Genomic DNA, 17,601 nt, shown 5'->3' with positions numbered 1-17,601 from the left:
GACTTTGGGGTGAGGTGAGGTGTTTTTACATAGTAATCAGTGAATAGTATGCACATATTGAAGTCACTGGATGTTTTTATGTTTTTACATACACATGCTTTAAATCAAATATGCCCATAAGGACATTTACTCCCCAGTACAAGAAAGGCATGAACTTCCGGGGGAGAGTCCAGTGAAGGGCCATAAGGTATCTCTGATGTGAAAAGGAATTCAGAGAGCTGGGATGTTTTACCTGGTGGACAGAAAGCTGAGGAGGATCTTGTCAGTGTGTCTGAATACCTGACAGGGAGATTGAAGATGAGTCAGACTCTTCTCAGTGTTGCCCAGTGAGTGACAGGACAAGAGGTGATGGGCACAATGTGAAGCTCAGAAAATTCCATCTGAACATAATCCCCCACCGTTTTACTGTGAGGGTGGTCAAACACAGGGAGAGATTATTCAGAGGATTGTTGAGTCTCCCCATCAATGGAGTTACTGAAAATCTGACTGTTGTGGACAAGCTGCAATAGCTGACCCTGCTTCAGTGGGCAGGTTGGACTAGGCCACCTTCCACCCTCAGTGATTCCAATTCTATGATTTTGTGATTATTCTTGATGCAGATTTGGAATTGTGTGGACTATTCTTAAGAATAAGGGGTAATAATTACATACATACTTTGTTTTTAAAAGCAGACTATGCCCAATAGTTTCTTCCCACTAGAATCACTGACATGAAAATGTCTGATAGTTAATAGTGATATTATTAAAATTTAAAAGACAAATGACAGGTAGCCTTTGAGCAGACAGAAGAAGATTATCTGGAGTATAAGGAGGGAGAGGAAATGGTGAAAGTACTGGTCAAGAAGTACTGGAAGCTGAGAGAAGGGAGAATATAAAAGTTCCCCAAGCTTCAATTCAGTACAGCACACAGCCTTGGCTCTTGCCAGTCAAGACTTTGGTGCTCTGCTCTTCTGTTCAGGTTACTCAAGGAAGCACCTGAATGGGTGTTCCTCACTTCTGGAGGGAATGGGATATCACCTGCTGCTTCTGAGCAATACCTGCCACAGGTGGGTGATGCAGGGCCCTCTGCATCCTCAGACCAGGTGAGGTGGGAACTCTCCTGACACTTGACTGCCATGGAAAGGTGGCAATACAAGAGCATCTCAAGAACTCTGTGATTGTGGCATGGGGGAGGTGGATGTGACCCATGTCCTGAATGTGCAGCTCCTGCTGCAACCCCCTGCACCAATATCCAAAGAGCAGAGTGTCCTCACTGTTTCTGGGTTGCTGTCTGTGCTTTTACAGACACCTGTGGTCCTGGGGAGCCAAAGGAACCTCACTCCCGAGTGAGCACTGCTGCTTGATTCCTTATGGCACTGCAAAAGGGACATATTGTAGTGAATATCTGTGAAAGAGAAGAGCCAGCTGCAGCATTCCCCAGCTCCCCCCATCCCTCACTGCACACTGAGGCTTTACGAACAGTCAGATGATCCTGGGCACTTGTTTCCATTCATAAGTAGATACCAAAGTGCTTCAGAAAACATCTCTCTCCATCCTTAAGCACCTCTGCATTGCTGACACCGTGCCCCGGGAGCCCTTTAGGACAGGAATTGTGACCATTGTGACCATTGTGGCAATTACCCTGCCCCAAAGCTTAATTCTTTCAGCCCTCTGTGTCTTGGGGGTGGGTGGGAGCCACAGAAGAGGATGAGATGTTTGACTTAGTTTGTGACTGACCAGTATTTGAGTGGGATTCTTCTTCCTCACAGGTGCAGGGAAGTCACTCCAGTTTTGAGGCATTCAGGAATCTGGAGTTTTTTGCTATTTTCCAGGTTGGCTTTTCACACTGGGAATTCAGCTTTTCCTGTGATTTTTCCCAAGTGTCCACTTGACAGTTGTATGTACAATGTCATCCTCAATACATCCGAAGAGAAGATACAAGGTCTGGAGTTTGCTGTATACCTGGGATCATAGATGGAGAGAATTTGCACACACTTTGCTTTCATCCAAGGTTTAAGAAATCTCTGAGCAGAATATTTCCAAGAGTACTTCTGCTTCCCAACAGAATACTTCCCAGAACAGGAGAGTGTACTGGCCAGAGGAATCAGAGCAAACTGTTAACTCCCCTGGACCATGTTCCTGGCTATCACCTTTCAAAGTGGTGCCTCTGCCTCCTCTGTTTGTGGGAAATATCCAGCTGGAGCAAGGCAGAATTCAGATGGGCATGTGCTCGTACCTGAAGGCTCTGAGGAGAGCCAGCTCCTGGCTGCATGAAGGCAGTGTGGCCTTTACCCAGCACAGGATGCCAAAAGGTTCTGGTCCATGCTCTTCCCTGGCTTGCAGCTCTCCCTGGAGACCAACCCCGTGTCTTTTGTAGCTGAGACCTCTGTGAGAACATCCATCTCCCCTTTTCCTCTGCCAGTCTGCCCATCTTTGACTATTTCACCTTGCAACTCTCACAGAGACCATGGAATGGAGCAGATACAAGGGAAACCTCCACCATGGGCAGTACACATTGAAGATCACAGTGTTTTTCACTTGGAGATTTCACTTTCACATAGGCAAATTTATTTGGTCTTTGTGATGCTCCTGCTCTGGGCTACACCAACCAGCAGCCTTTTCCTGGATCTGTGATGGAAAGAAGAAGTGTGTGGGGATTCAGGGCTGGGAGCACAGTGTCCATATGGAGAAAAGTTGGGTTCGGATGGCAGGGAAAAGATCCCAGCAGGAATTACAGCTAACAAAATATTCACAGATGAAAAGCTGAGATGAAGTGCCTCAGTTTTGCTTCTAGGAGTTCAAACCAGCAAACACTGTGTGAATGGGAGCCTGGGGACAGTAATGGAAGAGACAGTAATGGAAGGAATGCCTGAAAAAGTGAATGTGGTTTTGTGTCACTGGAGAGCAGGCACAAGGTGTTAACTCCTTGGTAGCTCAGGTATGACCTGGAACTGCTGAGGTCACCTGCCAGACCTGATGTAGGGTCCATCCCAGTCTTGAAGATGGACTTGCATTCTCCAAAATGTCTGTTTTCCTTTGGCCTCCAAGGAGGCCAGTACCAGACATTGTCATCCCATGCAGTTTGTTCCTCATTGCTTGCATTCCCGTGGCTACGGCCGTGCTGCCATCCCAAGCGTTCCCAATCATGGCCCAGCCTTACAGAAATCACAATGTTGGTGGAAAAAACAATGAAATTGAAAAAACAATACCGTAGGGTGCTTGCTCTGCTGGCTTTGTTTCAGAGGAGCTGCACATCTCCAGCCAGGAGGGCTGGACGAGGGGAAAACTGACATCTGAGCGTGCCTACAAACTGCCTCCACATTGTCCTGCTAGACAATGCTTCCGGGTCCTTCAGGGCCAAAATCCTCCTCAAACATGCCTTGTCTGCCCTTCAGGGTGTCCTGGCAGTGCCTTGCTGACGTGCAGGGGAAACCTCAAAGGTGCCCAGCCCTGACAATGGCTTCCAGAACAGCTGTGCCTGTCACCCTGCCACCCCCGGGCCTCTGCCTCCAATACTGCTCCTCAGCCAAAATGCAGCCCACAGTGGCCTCAACCTCCTCCCTTTCAACTTGTCCCACCACCTCGGTGCTCTCCTGCCCACTCAGGCCGGTGCAGTGTGCCCCCATCAGCTCAGAACTGTGGCTTTATCACATTGGGACAGCCCAGCTGCACTCAAAATCATGGGATCTGAATGAGTTGGGTCAGAAGGGACCTGAAAGCTCAACTTTTTCCACCCCCTGTCATGAGCAGGGACAGCTTCCATTGTCTCAGGGTGCTCCCAGCCCCATCCAGCCTGGGCTTGGACATTTCCAGGGATCCAGGGGCAGTCCCAGCTTCTCTGGGCACCCTGTGCCAGGCCTGCCCACCCTCACAGCCAAGAGCTCCTTCCCAATATCCCATCTAACTCTGCCCTCTAGTAGGAAGCCATTTCTCCCTTGTCCTACTACTCCAGATCCTTGTCCCCCTGGAGCCCCTTTAGGCCCTGCAAGGGGCTCTGAGGTCTCTCTGGAGCCTCCTCTTCTCCAGGCTGAACACCCCCAGCTCCTCCAGCCTGGCTCCAGGGCAGAGGGGCTCCAGCCCTGTGGTCAATGTAGTGGCCTCCTCTGAACTTGTTCCCACAGATCCACATCTGTCTTGTGTTGGTGGCTCAAGAAGTGGGGGCAGCTGCAGATAGGGTCTCACCTGACAGGAGCAGAGAGGAGCCAAAAAACCAGCCTCATGAGTTTTTGCTGGTGGAGGATGGAGAGCAATAATTTCCCTCTGTTCTGGCCTTGCTGAGGTCATTTCACACCTCTGTTGGTGGCCAGAAGTGGGTGACAGTCTAAGTTGACTCCTGCTTGTGCGTGGGACTGGCTAATCCAGGCAGGATGTGCTGCCTGAGGAAGCAGCAGGGTCACCCCCAGGTACCACCAACTGGCTGAGGGCTGGGCTGCCCAGAGGTGGGCAGAGGAGCACCAGTAAGGGCCAAACCAGCTGCTCAGAAGGGAGATGGAGTGGTGTAGGATTGTTTTTACTTTTTAATTTAAAAAAAATAATTGTTGAACTTAGTGTTTGTTAGGGTGGAAAGATGTGTACACTGTTAGAGATGTGGTGAAAGGCGCTTCAGTGAGCATTTTCCAGAGAGCTCACACTCTGGATTTATGGCCAGCAGCAGCAACAGAAAGATGCTGGTTCCTGTTTCCTGCACATCTGCAGATCCATGAACTTACACTGTTTCTCAGACACCTCTTTGGTCAGTGCAGAACATACTCTGTGTTTGTGCTCCCTCCTTTCCCCTTAGCAACCCTGCAAGGAACACAGCTCAGAGAGGGCTTCAGGCTGTGATTGCTGCACCAGGGCTCTGCGGGGCTGTTGTGGCCTGGGGAGCAGAGGGAGCAGATCTCTGCTCCATGACCAGCTTCCCCTGCCTGGCCTGTGCAGCACCAGTGGAAGGGCTCTGTGCCCCATGAGGGCTGGATAAGAGGATCCTGCCTGGTGCATTGTGCAGTGCTCCAAGTAGCTTTGTTCTCTCTGAGGCTGACAGTTCTTGAGTTGCCAGGAAATGGGCACTGGCTTTCAGAGGCAACTGAGCTTCCCTGGACGGAGCCAAGGGACCCTTGATGGGAAAAGGTTCCCCACTGAACAGTGAGGAAAGGCTCCTATGCTTTACAGCATGTCTGCTTTTGGGGCTCAAGGGCCTTTGGGGTGATCTGGTGCTCTCTCAGTCCCTCCTTCCACAGAGGTCCCCTGCAGCCTGTCCTTGGCTCACTGGGGACATCCTCCAGGATGTGCCTGGAGACATCAGTGAGGGAGAAGAGGGTGCAGTGGGGATTCTGGGTGAGCTGGAAGTAATGGTCAGCACATCCATGGACAGCATCTGTTGTGGAGGCCCTGAGAGATGGAGTGAGGTGCTGTGGGTCTAAGTTTGGCTGGCCTGGTCTGGGCTGTGGCACAGACAGGACCTGCAGGGCTGCTGGCCATTGCTTCTTCTGGGAGAAGCGGGTGTGGGAAGTCCCCCATTGATCCAGGAGCCCACACAACCCAAGTGGGCTTTTATGCAGACCCACAATGGACCTTTCCACAACTTCCTGGGGACATTGTTCATGGGAAGGGCAGTGCTTTCACGTGTATCAGCCCTGTCATTATCTCAGGCTCTTCCTGGGTTAGGCTCTCTCAGGTGCTCTCCCTCCTCTTTAGCCAGCTCCTGAGGTGGTGAGCATGAGCCCTGGAGAGCTGACTGTGCCCGCCTTGGGCTCAGACTCCCTGTTCCTCTGCGTTCAGTGCCATCAAGGTGTCTGTAACTATTTGCCATTGCTCTACCCCACAGTGGCCACCACCTGACACACAGGCTGAAATTGTATAGAGACCCTTTGGATGAGGGCTATAACTTGTGTAATCGCAAAAGAAAGCTGCTGCCTCTACCCCACAGTCTCTGCAGTCCTGGCAGCCTGATGTGTAAGAGCTGTGCACAGCATCTGACAGTTTAGGAACCCTCTGTACCTGCTGCGGACTCCATTCCTGCTACACTGGCCATGCACCATTGTGCTGCTCTTGTCCACGGTACTGCTCAGCTCCTGCTGCCATCATGATGAAAGGCTGTCCCCTGATGGCCCAGTGCCCTAGGAGAACTCACATGTCCCTCTGCTGGGGACAACTTCTGCCCTGTGTGCACTTGGGTACCTCAGTGACTGCTTGAATTTACTCCCAGCAGCAGTGCAGGGCAGGGGATTTCAGGCAAGAGAGTGTTGCAGTTGGTCTGGGACTTATAATGATGCTCATTGTGTCAGTGACAGTGGGGTTTATTTTAGGGTGTCTTCCAAATAGAATTTTCCTTATGGAAATTTTCCTTATCCTTATGGAGTAAGGATATTTGCTGGGGGAATTTGAGTTTATGCTGGGGATCACAGAATTGGATGGGAAGTGACCTTAAAGCTCATCCAGCCCCATTCCTACCATGGCAGCGTCACCTTCCACTATCACAGGGTGCTCCAAGCCCTATCTAGCCTCACCTTGAACACTCCCAGGGATGGGGCAGCCACAGCTGCTCTGGGCACCCTGTGCCAGAGCCTCACCACCCTCACAGCCAAGAATTTCTTCCCCAATATCTAATCAAACCTACTCCCTGTCAGTTTGAAGCCATTCCCCTTTGTCCTCTGACTCCTGGCCCTTGTAAACAGTCTCTCTCCATCTTTCTTGCAGGCTCCATTCAAGGCCCCAATTAGGTCACCCCAGAGCTCCTTTTCTCCAGGCTGAACAATCTCAGTTCTCCCACCCTTTCCCCATGCTTCATCTCTATGACCAACTTTGTAGCCCTTCTCTGGGCTAGCTCCAGGAGGTTGATTCCACTTCCAAAGGAGCATTTTGTTTCTGGAAATCGACCTAGGATGAGTCTTTCCTTGTCCTGTGCACAGGAGCCACGCTAAGGACATGGAAGAAAATGGCTCTGTGTTTTTAATGAGCCAAACATGAAAACAGATTTTGAGCATGTGTAGGGTATCAGAAGTCTGGATCAGGATTCAAGGCCATGTTTTCCACAGTTCCCACCTGAAGACTGTAGCAGAGCTTTGGATTTTGTCACTAAATTTGGTGGTTCCACCCTCTTCTCTAATCCTTGGATCTCGTTCCTCTGATTTCTTGCTATCTCTCAAGTCTTTCATCTTGAGGTAAGACCACAGGCCTCAAGTGCAGAGTAGGGAAGCAGAGCCGGGTTCTGGCTGTGAGTCTGGCTTGCATGGGAGACCCTGTTATATGCTGTCCTTACACTTTGATGTCACAGACTCTGTCCTGTTCATGAACTCAAACCCCTGAGCAGCAGATCACAGGGTACAGCTCACAGGAGTCTGGTCCATGGGACCTGGAGACGCAGCTGATGCTACAACTCTGCTGCCTAAAGGTGGTGATTTGGCTCTTCCCTCCTGAGAACAGGGGTGGGGATGGTGGTGTCAGCTCACGTGAACACAACACAATTTCCCAGCTCGGGCAAGGCAAACAACACCCAAGGCACAGCAGCTGCCAAGAGAATCACCAAGGTGCTCCTCACATGAAAGAGGACAGAAACCAGCCACTGGTCAGCAATGGAGCTCATTTATTATCTCTTGAAAATGAGTGACAAACAGCTGCAGTAACATCAGCAGAACCAAAGCTTTACCCAGGGCCTGAGCTCTGAGCGCCGGGCTCTCTGCTGCACTGGGTGGCACTGGGAGGGTTTATGATGGAGTCAATGGATTTGGGAGATCCCTGAGCTGCAGGGAGTGGATATGAGGCTGTTCCCAGTGACCTGTGTCCTCCTGATGCCACCATCCCACAATGCTGATTTCTGTTTTCTCCTTCTACACCAGCTGCCTTAAAATAGGAGAAGGCACATGCAGTCCCCAAAATGGCCACACTGTGAATGGGAGGTGTACTCAGAACCAAGAGCCTCTTCCAGGAGTGAGATTTGGGCACAATGAGGCAGCATCCAGACCCCATTTTCAGCATGTCTGACCAGGAGCCAGGTGACTACAGACAGGAGTGTCCCAGGTGTGCTATGCTGTTTGAAGGGGGGTAGGGGCAAAGATAGAGGGGGCCCAGTGTGCCCTTGAGTGCCTTGGCTTGGTGCTGTGGGGTGACCTCAGGCAGAGCACATGGGTTTTTGTGGGAACTGTTTGGGTTTGGCTGCTGTGGCTTTCAGAGACCCCTTGTGGGTCAGATTGAAAGACTGAGCATCCCCAGCTCCTGGTCTTGGCTGGAAGTGAGGGTTGTGTCCAACCCATGAGGTTAAATGAATGAACAGCGAATGAGAGGGGATTCCCAAAGTAGAGGCAGTCCAAAACTCAGATGTACACACGGATATGCTGCTTTTGGTGGCATAAGACAGGCACCAACCTGTTTCCAGGGGTGTGTGGGACCTGCAGAGAGCCCTAGAAGACAAGGCCTGGGGTTCCTGTGGGTGGCCACATCATCACAGTTGGGCATTTGGTCATTTCCAGGGGTTGCCACAGAGTGGTGGCTTTGGCCAAGAGGTCTCTGCCTTGAGAAGACAAGCTTGGTGTCGCTGCAGGCTCCTCCTGGCTGGTGATGCTGCAGGGTGAGCAGGAGGAGGGTTTTTCCTGACCCACTTCCTGAGCCAGTGGGGCTCTCTCCCAGGCAGTTCCTAGCAGAAGTGAGACTCACACAGGGATTGTCTCCTCCCATGGCCAGCCCTGAGTGTCTGGAGCTCAGTCAGAGCCCTTCTAGCCCAGTGGCAGCTGGCAGAGCAGTGCCTGTTGCCCAGGCAGGTATGACGGGGATGAGGGTAGACAGGTTGTACTGGTGCTTTTCAGGGAGCAGTTTGTGTCACCTTGCTGGCCCCTCGGCACTGGTGTTGGCCCTCAGCGAGTGCTGTGGGGCCGTTCCCACGGCTGCTCCGAGGAGGTTTACAAGTGAGATGTGTAGGGTGGCGTGGGTGGGGAGGGGAGGAAGGTTATCCGGAGGCTGCTGCCAGACAGATCTCGGCTCTCTGAAGTTATCAGTGCCTCACTGTCAGTGAGGCAGGGACAATGCTCAGAGCAGCCCCTCTCCTTCCCCCTGGTGCCCACCCTTTGCTGGCAGGGGATGAGCGTCATGGAGGGGAAGCTGTAGCTCTCAAGGATGGGGCGCACTCCCAGGGAATCGGGTGTGTCACACATGTGGTCGATGTCGGAGAAGTTCACCAGAGCCTGGGTGGAGTCATAGGAGCTTTTCTCCATGTCGTCAGCCCTGCAGGGCTGGGGGAGGCTGCCCTTGTCCTGCCCTTTCTGCCTCAGCAGGCGGAAGTCATCTCTGAAGTGGGGGTTGAAGAGCAGGTAGAGCAAAGGGTTGAGGCAGGCGGGCAGGGGCAGGACCACAAGGAAGACGGATTTGATGACCTCTGGGGTGATAAGGAAGAGATTGAGGGTAGAGGAGAAGGTGAGGAAGGCCACTGGGCAGTAGAGGAGGCAGTTGGTGAAGATCAGCCAGGCCACATGCTTGACCATGGCGCAGTCCCAGACAGCGCTGAACTCCCCCTTCAGCAGGTTGCAGTAGAGTCGGATGTAGGTGCCTGTGATAGTCAGGAAGCAGAGCATGTTTGTCATCACCAAGGCCACAGTGAAACCCAGGGTGGTGGGCTTCCCCTCTGGGATGGGGTATGGGAGGCAGAGAGGGGATGCTCCATATTCCCCAATGGAGAAGAGAGGCAGAACGGCAGCCACAGAGGACAGCAACAGGCAGCAACAGGCAGCAGCCTTGACCTTGCCTAGGGATGGGGACTTCCCATAGCCCCGCACGCAGGAGGCTGAGAGGCTGCACTGCACAGCAGCCAGGGTCAGCAGGAAGATGGCAGCCTGGGAGGCCAGCACGGACAGGAACCCTGTCACCCTGCAGCCCGCACCCGTCTCCCATCTGGCGCCGTATCGGGCAAAGTGGCCGTAGGTGAGGGTGTCCACCAGGGCCAGCATGCTGCAGGAGATGCCCGTCAGCATGTTGGCCCCAGCGATGGAGCCCACGAGGAACTTCACCGGGGAGAGGTAGCTGGGGGAAGCAAAGACAGCCAGGATGACCAGCCCATTGCAGAGCACCGAGACCAGAACGATGACCCAGACTCCCAGACGGATGATCCAGCTCTCAAACAGGTGATCACAGGGCTTGAAGGGACCTGGAAGACAAACCCCAGTTACACCCAGCAGTGCTTCTCCCCAGTGGTGCTGCTCAGAGTCCCAGCCCTCTCGTGGCCCCAGCAGCCACGTCGCTGCTGAGGGCTGGCAAGGAAAATCTGACATTGTCCACCCTCTTCTGCAGCTGCCTCTTGGCTCTCCCCTGTGCCCCTGGCCCCACACTGGAGTGCCTCTGGCATCCTCTCAGGTCTTGTCTAGGGCAGAAAAAAGGTGCAGGGAGAGGTAAAAATGAAATGTAAGAAACAACAAACTGGTCGGTGCTCCTAAAATGTAAAAAGGTCGTGACTCTAGACCGACCAGCACTCCTGGTGTCAGCCTGGCATTTGGGTCCCTCTACCATTACTTGTTCCATCCTATGTTCCCCCTGGAAGTTCATGGTGTTGAGATCTGCCTGGATGCTGCATCCTGTCCAGGCATTGCCAGCCTCTCTCTGTACACTCAAGACCTTGTCTAAGAGGTGTCTGTTTCTGCATGAATTACCCCTACACAGAGGGGATGGGCACCATGAGTTGAGGTGTCTGGGCACGAGGGAGAAAGGGAGGGAGCTGGTGTGGCAGGGAAGGGACAGAAGGGTCTGGACAGGCAGAACATGGAAGGATATCAGGAGAAAGAAAGAATAGAAGTGGATGGATGGGGGTGTGAGTAACGGAAGGTCATGGAGGGGTAAAAAGAGGGCTGGTCTGGAAGCTGTTTGCCAAAGAGAAAAGAATAAAGTGGGAAAAGAGAGAGTGGGCAATGGCATAAAATTGCCTCTGGGAGGGATTGGAATGTTTCAGTGAGGGGCTCAGCAAAAACAAAACCAGGGTGGTAGAAGTTTTAGGTGGTAGAGAGCAAACAAAATTAGAGGAAATGGAGAAATCTTTTTCATCTCAAACGTGAAGCTCAGAGTGCCAGGCAACAGGACATGCCCTCAGCTGAAAACTTGTTCCTTTTGCAGCAAACTCAGTGGAACAACTGGTAAGAACTCTGTCCCTGCCAGTGTCCCACAGCAGGCTGGCTGGAACCAGACCTCTCCAGCCTCCAGGTGTGCTTGTGTAGGACCCCACTGAGCTATGAACAGGGACAAAATCAGAAGGCAACTTCCACGAGCCCCAACCAGCATGTGCAGTCCAGTGCCTCCCTGCTCTCCCTTCCTCAGGAAACAGAAAAGCATCCCTGCAGTTTGCAGTGCCATAGGTATGATCAGGACATCAAGGACAATTGCAATATTCCAGGCTGGCTGAGGCAAAGCCAAGTGTAAATCATGCAAGGGAACAGGAGAGCCAGGTCTGAGTGCAGCAGGTCAATGGATGGAGGAGCTGGTGATACCTGGGGCTCCTGATCAGGCTTATCCTGACCTGGGCCTCTCCTCCCAGGAGGACAGATACATCCAGCAAGGAGAAGGAATCTCCTCACCTGTTCCCCATTTGGCCTAAATCCAACCCATCAGGCTTCTGATCTGAGAGGTCGTGGGGGATCCTGGGGCTTTAGAGAACCTCAAAGGATCCCAACTCTGTTCAAAGGGTTTCCCTGGCTGCTCACCGGGGCTTGGTGTGCACTGAACAGTGGGGTGCAGCTTCGATTCCTCAAGGTCCAGCTGAAGATCATCTGCATCTAGGTCATCTGGGGAGGAGAGGACAAGAAATGATTCAGGTAAGAACAAGCAGAACCATCAGAGCTAACTGGGCCAGGAGCTTTTCTGGCTGCCTGTCCTCCACACAGACCTTCCCAGCCAGTTCCCAGCCTGCAAGTTCAAAGTACTGCTGGTGTACAGTTTTTCCCCTGCAGTCACTGCTGTAGAGGGAGAAGATCTTGTAAACGTTGGTGGGTTGCAGTGTAGCAAATCCCTCTGTTTTTAGGTTACTCCCAACATTTGAAGTGTAAGAGTCCCAGATCCCAGAGCTGTGTGACTGCAGCTCCCTCCTCCCAGCACTCTTTATTAAAAGTAAAGAAATACTCCAGCCTGTGTGGTTACAGAACACAAAGCCTTCAAATGCATCTTCGCCATGGGAGCTTTCTGGGCAGGCCTTGTCCAATGTTTGTTCATCAACAGGGATTTGGGGACTTTGTTCAGAGGGAGCCATCAACCTCTTCTTGCAGCACAAATTTTTCGTCAGCAGCCACCACCACGAAACAGTTCAGCAGCAAAGAGTCAAGGGAATTCAACATTTATTGCTTTATTTTATGTCATGTAAAATCTTGGGGCTGTGGTGCCCTGTTTTTAATCGTGGATGTTCCCAGGGTTTGCTGAGGGCAGAGTGGTTGCTGCACATTCTGCATCCATGGAGTTTGTGCAGCCAGGCTGCAGAGCCCAGCCCTGCACCAGCATCTCTGTCATGCTGTCAGCTGCACCCTGAGCCAGGCTGGGGCTTGCTGAGGATCAGGCAGAGACCCCCTGGCTGAAGAAGAAGCTGCTGGAAGAGAATGGGGCCAAGCCCTGAGCTGTGTTTTCAGTGTAGGTCGTCACCAGGGTGAATGGCATCCTCTCACTCTAATCCATGATGTGCTTTTCTGCTTTGTTCCTGTTCCCAAAGTTCTGCTGGCTGACAGCACTGGGACACAGTGAGAACAGCTGCTGTCCTGCTGCCCTGGTCCCACCCATGGCACCAGCACAGCCTTCAGCTCCCAGTGGAAATCTTGGGAGGGTTTTCTGCCAGTGGGAGGAAAGGGAAAGGATGTGGTTTTGTTCTGGCTGCAGCCTGGTAGCCAGAGAGCTGGATCTGTGGCTGTGGGATGAACTCTCTCTTGTATGAAGGGACTGATGCTGGAGCCCAGGTGTGCACCTGGCAGCTTAGACACTGGCCAGGAAGGCAAATTTCCACAGCGCTGAAGATGAGGCTGACCTGAGTGGGCTTTACTTGTCTAATCTGTTTAGAAGTGGTGCCTCTCCTGAGCTATGCTCCCTGCCTGTGTTTGAAAATGTGACTGGGATTATTTGATTAAAGGATGATGACAAATAACGTGCTATCTTTAGTGCCTCCTGACAAGCTTCATGGCTTTCTCAGCTTCAGGGAGCTTTGGAAAAAAAGGTCATTTTAAAAATCCATCTGTGTAAGAATTGAAATATTAGTGCTTTGGAGCCTGGCAAGGAAACACTCACAGTGGGATGGAAAAATATTTCATCTTTGTATTTTATAGTCTTATAAATCTCCAGTGTCTTTTCCAGCCACAGTGTGGAGGCTGTGATGTGCACTCACGATACCCGAATAAAGCAGACACAGGCTTGCTCTTTCTGTGCTCTGCTGAGACCCAACCCTTGGGAAAGTGTAACCTGTGCCATCCATTTTCTCTTCAAAGCCTAGTTTTAAGCCCAGGTTAAACATTTTCATGAAGTGAAGGATGATTTTTTGTTTTGCCTGGACTACTGAGCCTGCTGGGAATTACAAAGCAATCCTTAGTCAGCACAGTGGGATTCAAAGTGAAAAATGTACCTCTCTCTGCTAGAAACCTGTCCCTCTCCAGCCTAGGAACTGTGGAGAAAGGAAAATAGCTGTTGTGTCCTAGCAAGGTGGGCTGCATTGATTTTGAAGAAGCTGTTATTGATCTGAATTTTGCTGAGGTGCCTCCACTTACTGAGGTCTTAGGGGAAAACCCCACAATCTTGGGTTATGTAACCAAAAAAAGTGTATTCTATTTCATCTGTAGAAAGCAGTTGGGAGATTTTTTTTTCCTCTTTATCTCTTGTAACTCCGGGGGCGGGGGGAAGGGGAGGGTGGATGCCTTCTGATAACAGACCATCTGTTAAATCCAAGTGGGGCAGTGTTTCTTATCTCTTCTATCAATTGTTCATCCTCCAGGGAATATCTTCTGTTCATGGGCCATTGAGGCTCACCAGTGACTGACACATTCCATCATCCCATTGGGAGATGTTCCACCCAGGGGGAAGAGCCAACCATTCCCTACCCAGATAAAAATGGGGACACAGCGACCCCAGACATTCCTCTTTGCCACTGGATTCTCAGAGGAAGACTGGACTCATCTCATCACTACTCAACCTGTCTGCAGGATCATCTCTGCTCCAACAGAACCATATCTGTCACTCCAGGAGGATTTATTTGGGCTGCTTCCAACACCCTGAACAGGGTATCAGGTCGTATTCCTGACTCCATCAGGGTTTTCTAGGACTTTTGTTTGCTTGCTTGCTTGGTTTTTTTGCATTACTGTATTTGTATTTTTAATATTCTTAGTAAAGAACTGTTACTCCTATTCCCATATTTTTGCCTGAAAGTTCCTAATTGCAAAATTGTAATAATTTGGAGGGGGGGTTTACATTCTCCATTCCAAGGGAAACTCCACTTTTCCCTGACAGATAACTGTCTTGCCAAACCAAGACCCCCACTTTGCCAGTAGTGCCCTTTCCACAAGAAAGGAGCAGCCTGTACCAAAAGTGAAGTGGGAGGAACAGGAGCAGAATTGCTGGGGAAGGGATAGAACAGAAAACACTGGGCTGAATGCTTTTCCCCCTTGGTGCTCAGTTGTGTCTCAGTCAGTCCCCAGGGTCTGCAGGGACTTGCCCTCTCTCTCACCCTTGGCGTGAGGGCAGGGGGTGCTGCAAGCGGCCTGGGCGGGTCCTGTTTTGGGTCTCCAGTAGCTTTCTTGAATGACAGAAGTAGAAGTTTATCTCTAAGGACCCTGCAGGGTTTGCCAGGTGCTTGCAGAAGTTCATCAATAACTTCACAAGCTGCTGGAGGTGCTGGGCTGGGGGGAGCAGTGTCCCACTGCCCAGGATAACCATACACGTGTGCACCCCTCTCACGTCCCACAGCTTTGCTCTGTCATTGCAGACACATGCTTGTAAGTGAACACATCCCCTTCTGTCCTCAAACCAGAGTTCCCAAAGGGAGGTGCTGGGATGTGGTGGAAGTGCCCCAGAGCGTTTTCCTGCTCTCCTCTGCAGGGAGGTGCTGGGGACTGCTGGGGCTGCCCTGGTGACAAGCCTCAAGCCATGTTTGGGTTCCTGCTCAGCCACAGGGGACAGACTTGGGGCAGGGGATGTCTGCTAAACTCTGCCAGTTGTAATCCAAAGAGGCTGAGACAGTTGGGATTGCCCAGCCTGGAGGAGAGAAGGCCCCAGGATTTAGAGACCCTTCCAGGATCCAAAGGGGCTCCAAGAGAGCTGGAGAGCAGCTGTGGCTGTTCCATTCCTGGAAGTGCCCAAGGCCAGGCTGGATGGGGCTTGGAGCAGCCTGGGATAGTGGAAGGTGTCCCTATCTGTGGTGGAGGGGCAACAAGAAGAGCTTCAAAGTATTTCCCAAACCCAAAACATTCTAGAGTTCTATGATATACCAGACATAGAAAGTGCTGGAAGTGAGACCTTAAATACCCATTTTGACAAGGTAACAGAATGATGAGATGTGCACTGACCAGACTACTTCGGGCCTCAGGTGGTTGTTACTCAGATGCAAATGGACATACTTGGGTGGTGGTGGGGGTTCCCAGGCACCCAGGGCCCTGACAAGATGGGGAAGAGCTGATCTGGCCCTGGGGTCCATAGCACCACGTGTGCTCTGTGTCTGGAGTCAAGTGGTCCCTCGGGTGCTGGGCTTGGCTGCAGGATGGGTGCTGGATATGGGAGCAGGAGAGGCTGTTGGAGCCACAGCCAGGCAGGACAGGGCTGGGCTTTGGGAGCCATTTCTTGTCCCTACATTTCTACCTGGGACAAGCTGCCTTTCACTACCCAGCCTGAGGTTCTGTGGACCCGTTTGGGAAGGACTGGAAGCAATGCACCAGGCTGGGAGGACAGAGCTGTCTGAAAGTGTTCTCTGCTCCTCTCACAAGTTCTCCCACAGAATCTGAATGCCCTGACAAGCCTGGCTGGACCCTGCTGCAACACAGCCCTGAGGTATTTTCTCTTCAGCAGACCACTTTCTCTCTTGCATGAAAGCAATATTTGGGAGCTTTATTCCTCTTTAATGAGAAAGTGTTACAAGGTTCATATAACCCAGCTAAATACCAGCAGTGGCCATCAGAAGGGAAGCACAGGACACAGAAATAAAGCAATGATTAACTAAGTAAAACAGCAATATCACAAATCCCTTATCAAGAGCAGACCCTGTTGCTGGAGGCCTAGAGAGTCATCTGCAAAAGCTGCACATCATAAGGAATGATGTTCCTGTGCATTTCACATTTGCACCCCTGTGCTTTGATATTTTAAAACAGATCCAATGCTTTAACATCTGAAAATGGGAGCCTTTACAAGCTGCAAATAGTCTAATTTGGCATGTCTTAGAACCAGCCAGCATTCCCCTTGGTGAACACACCATCCACCAGGCTGAGACTGGCCTGGAGGCCTGTTTTGGTTTTGGTTTGCTGACAGGGTCAGGTGAGAGCATCCTTTGGGACATCAAAGGCTTTGGTACTGAGCAGCAGCAGGTCTGTGACCCCTTGTCACAAACTAGATCTTTCCACAAATACTATAATTTGCTGGGTAAACCCCACAAACTATCTGCACTAGGACTGCTGCAGTATGGGCTGCATTAATGATTGAAAAAGTGACCTGGCTCAGAATAAAATCCTGCAGCAAAGGCTGTAACGTGACTCCTCTGTATTGTCTGGCCAGTGTTACCACCAAGTCTGCCATGCTTCCTGGAGCCACATCATGCCACTAGGAGTCCCATTTGCTGCCCTCTGGCTGGACTCTTTGCAGGTCTAAAGCTTGTTCTTAGGCTGTGAAGGATCAGCACAGGAGCAGGAGCACAGGGCCTGTGGGTCACTTGCTGGCTGTGTCACGAAGTGTCTTGGTCAGATTGACAAAGTGTTAATCTGCCTCCAGATCCAGTCCTGCCTGCTCAGGGTGTGGGTGGACACAGCAGAGCCCCTGGCTGTGGCTGGATGCTCAGTGCTCCTGAGAGAGGTGAGTCAGGGGCTCTCCAGGGGCACAGCCTTCTCTCCACCTACCACGTGGATTTGCCTACAGGATGTCTCAGATCTCGGAAGTGCACTGTATTTACACAAATATAAAAATAGAAGCAGCATCCAGGCTGTGTCCTGAAATGCTGTTTGCACTCTCCAGCAGTTACAGAGGAAGCAAAGGGGTTTTGCTTTTCTTGATGTTATTCTGAGACTCTCTTGCAGAGGGGTCACACCAGCCTTGTGCTGGAGCTGCTGTGCTGTGGGGCTGGGAGTGCAGGGATGCCTGGAACTCTCTGCTGGCCTCCTAGAACTGGCCTCATGCACTCTGTGCAGGGCTGCACTTTGAAGCACAGAATAAATTGACTCTTGGGCAGGAAGTGCTGTTTGACCATGGAGCTCTTTTCTTCCCTGCCTTGGTCAGTCCCTGTGCTGTGTTCTCCAAACGTATCCTGTTGTCACACCTAACCCTGACCTTTGCTGTTACACCAGGGGTGTGCACAAAAGTAGCATACACACAGGTCTCTCTGCCTCCAGTTGGTGGGACATTCCAGGTCTTTGAGTTCATTTTCTTACTCAGATTAATGCCAGGGTCCTTCCTCTAGATGATGGAAGAACAAAGACTGAGGTCCTGCCAGAGGCTCTACATTGCCCAGCAGTCCAGT

The 17,601-nt window shown here is 51.5% G+C and overlaps 1 protein-coding gene across 1 annotated transcript in view; it reads right to left on the bottom strand.

Annotated features, from left to right (window-relative positions):
* Window positions 1–7,501: 7,501 nt before the first annotated feature.
* LGR6 (leucine rich repeat containing G protein-coupled receptor 6) overlaps window positions 7,502–17,601 on the bottom strand; it is a 154,084-nt gene continuing 143,984 nt past the window's right edge. The window contains exons 17-18 of the mRNA XM_063418666.1: window positions 11,630–11,710; window positions 7,502–10,089 (exon numbers count right to left, since the gene is read on the bottom strand). Of these exons, the coding sequence (XP_063274736.1) occupies window positions 8,852–10,089; window positions 11,630–11,710 (1,319 nt within the window). The 3' untranslated portion in view covers window positions 7,502–8,851. The remainder of the gene's footprint in view (window positions 10,090–11,629; window positions 11,711–17,601) is intronic.

This window comes from Prinia subflava, chromosome 23, assembly GCF_021018805.1.
Source record: "Prinia subflava isolate CZ2003 ecotype Zambia chromosome 23, Cam_Psub_1.2, whole genome shotgun sequence".
Lineage (NCBI taxonomy): Eukaryota > Metazoa > Chordata > Aves > Passeriformes > Cisticolidae > Prinia > Prinia subflava.
Note: the sequence above shows the minus strand (reverse complement) of the source record. Positions and strands in the feature narration are given on the sequence as shown.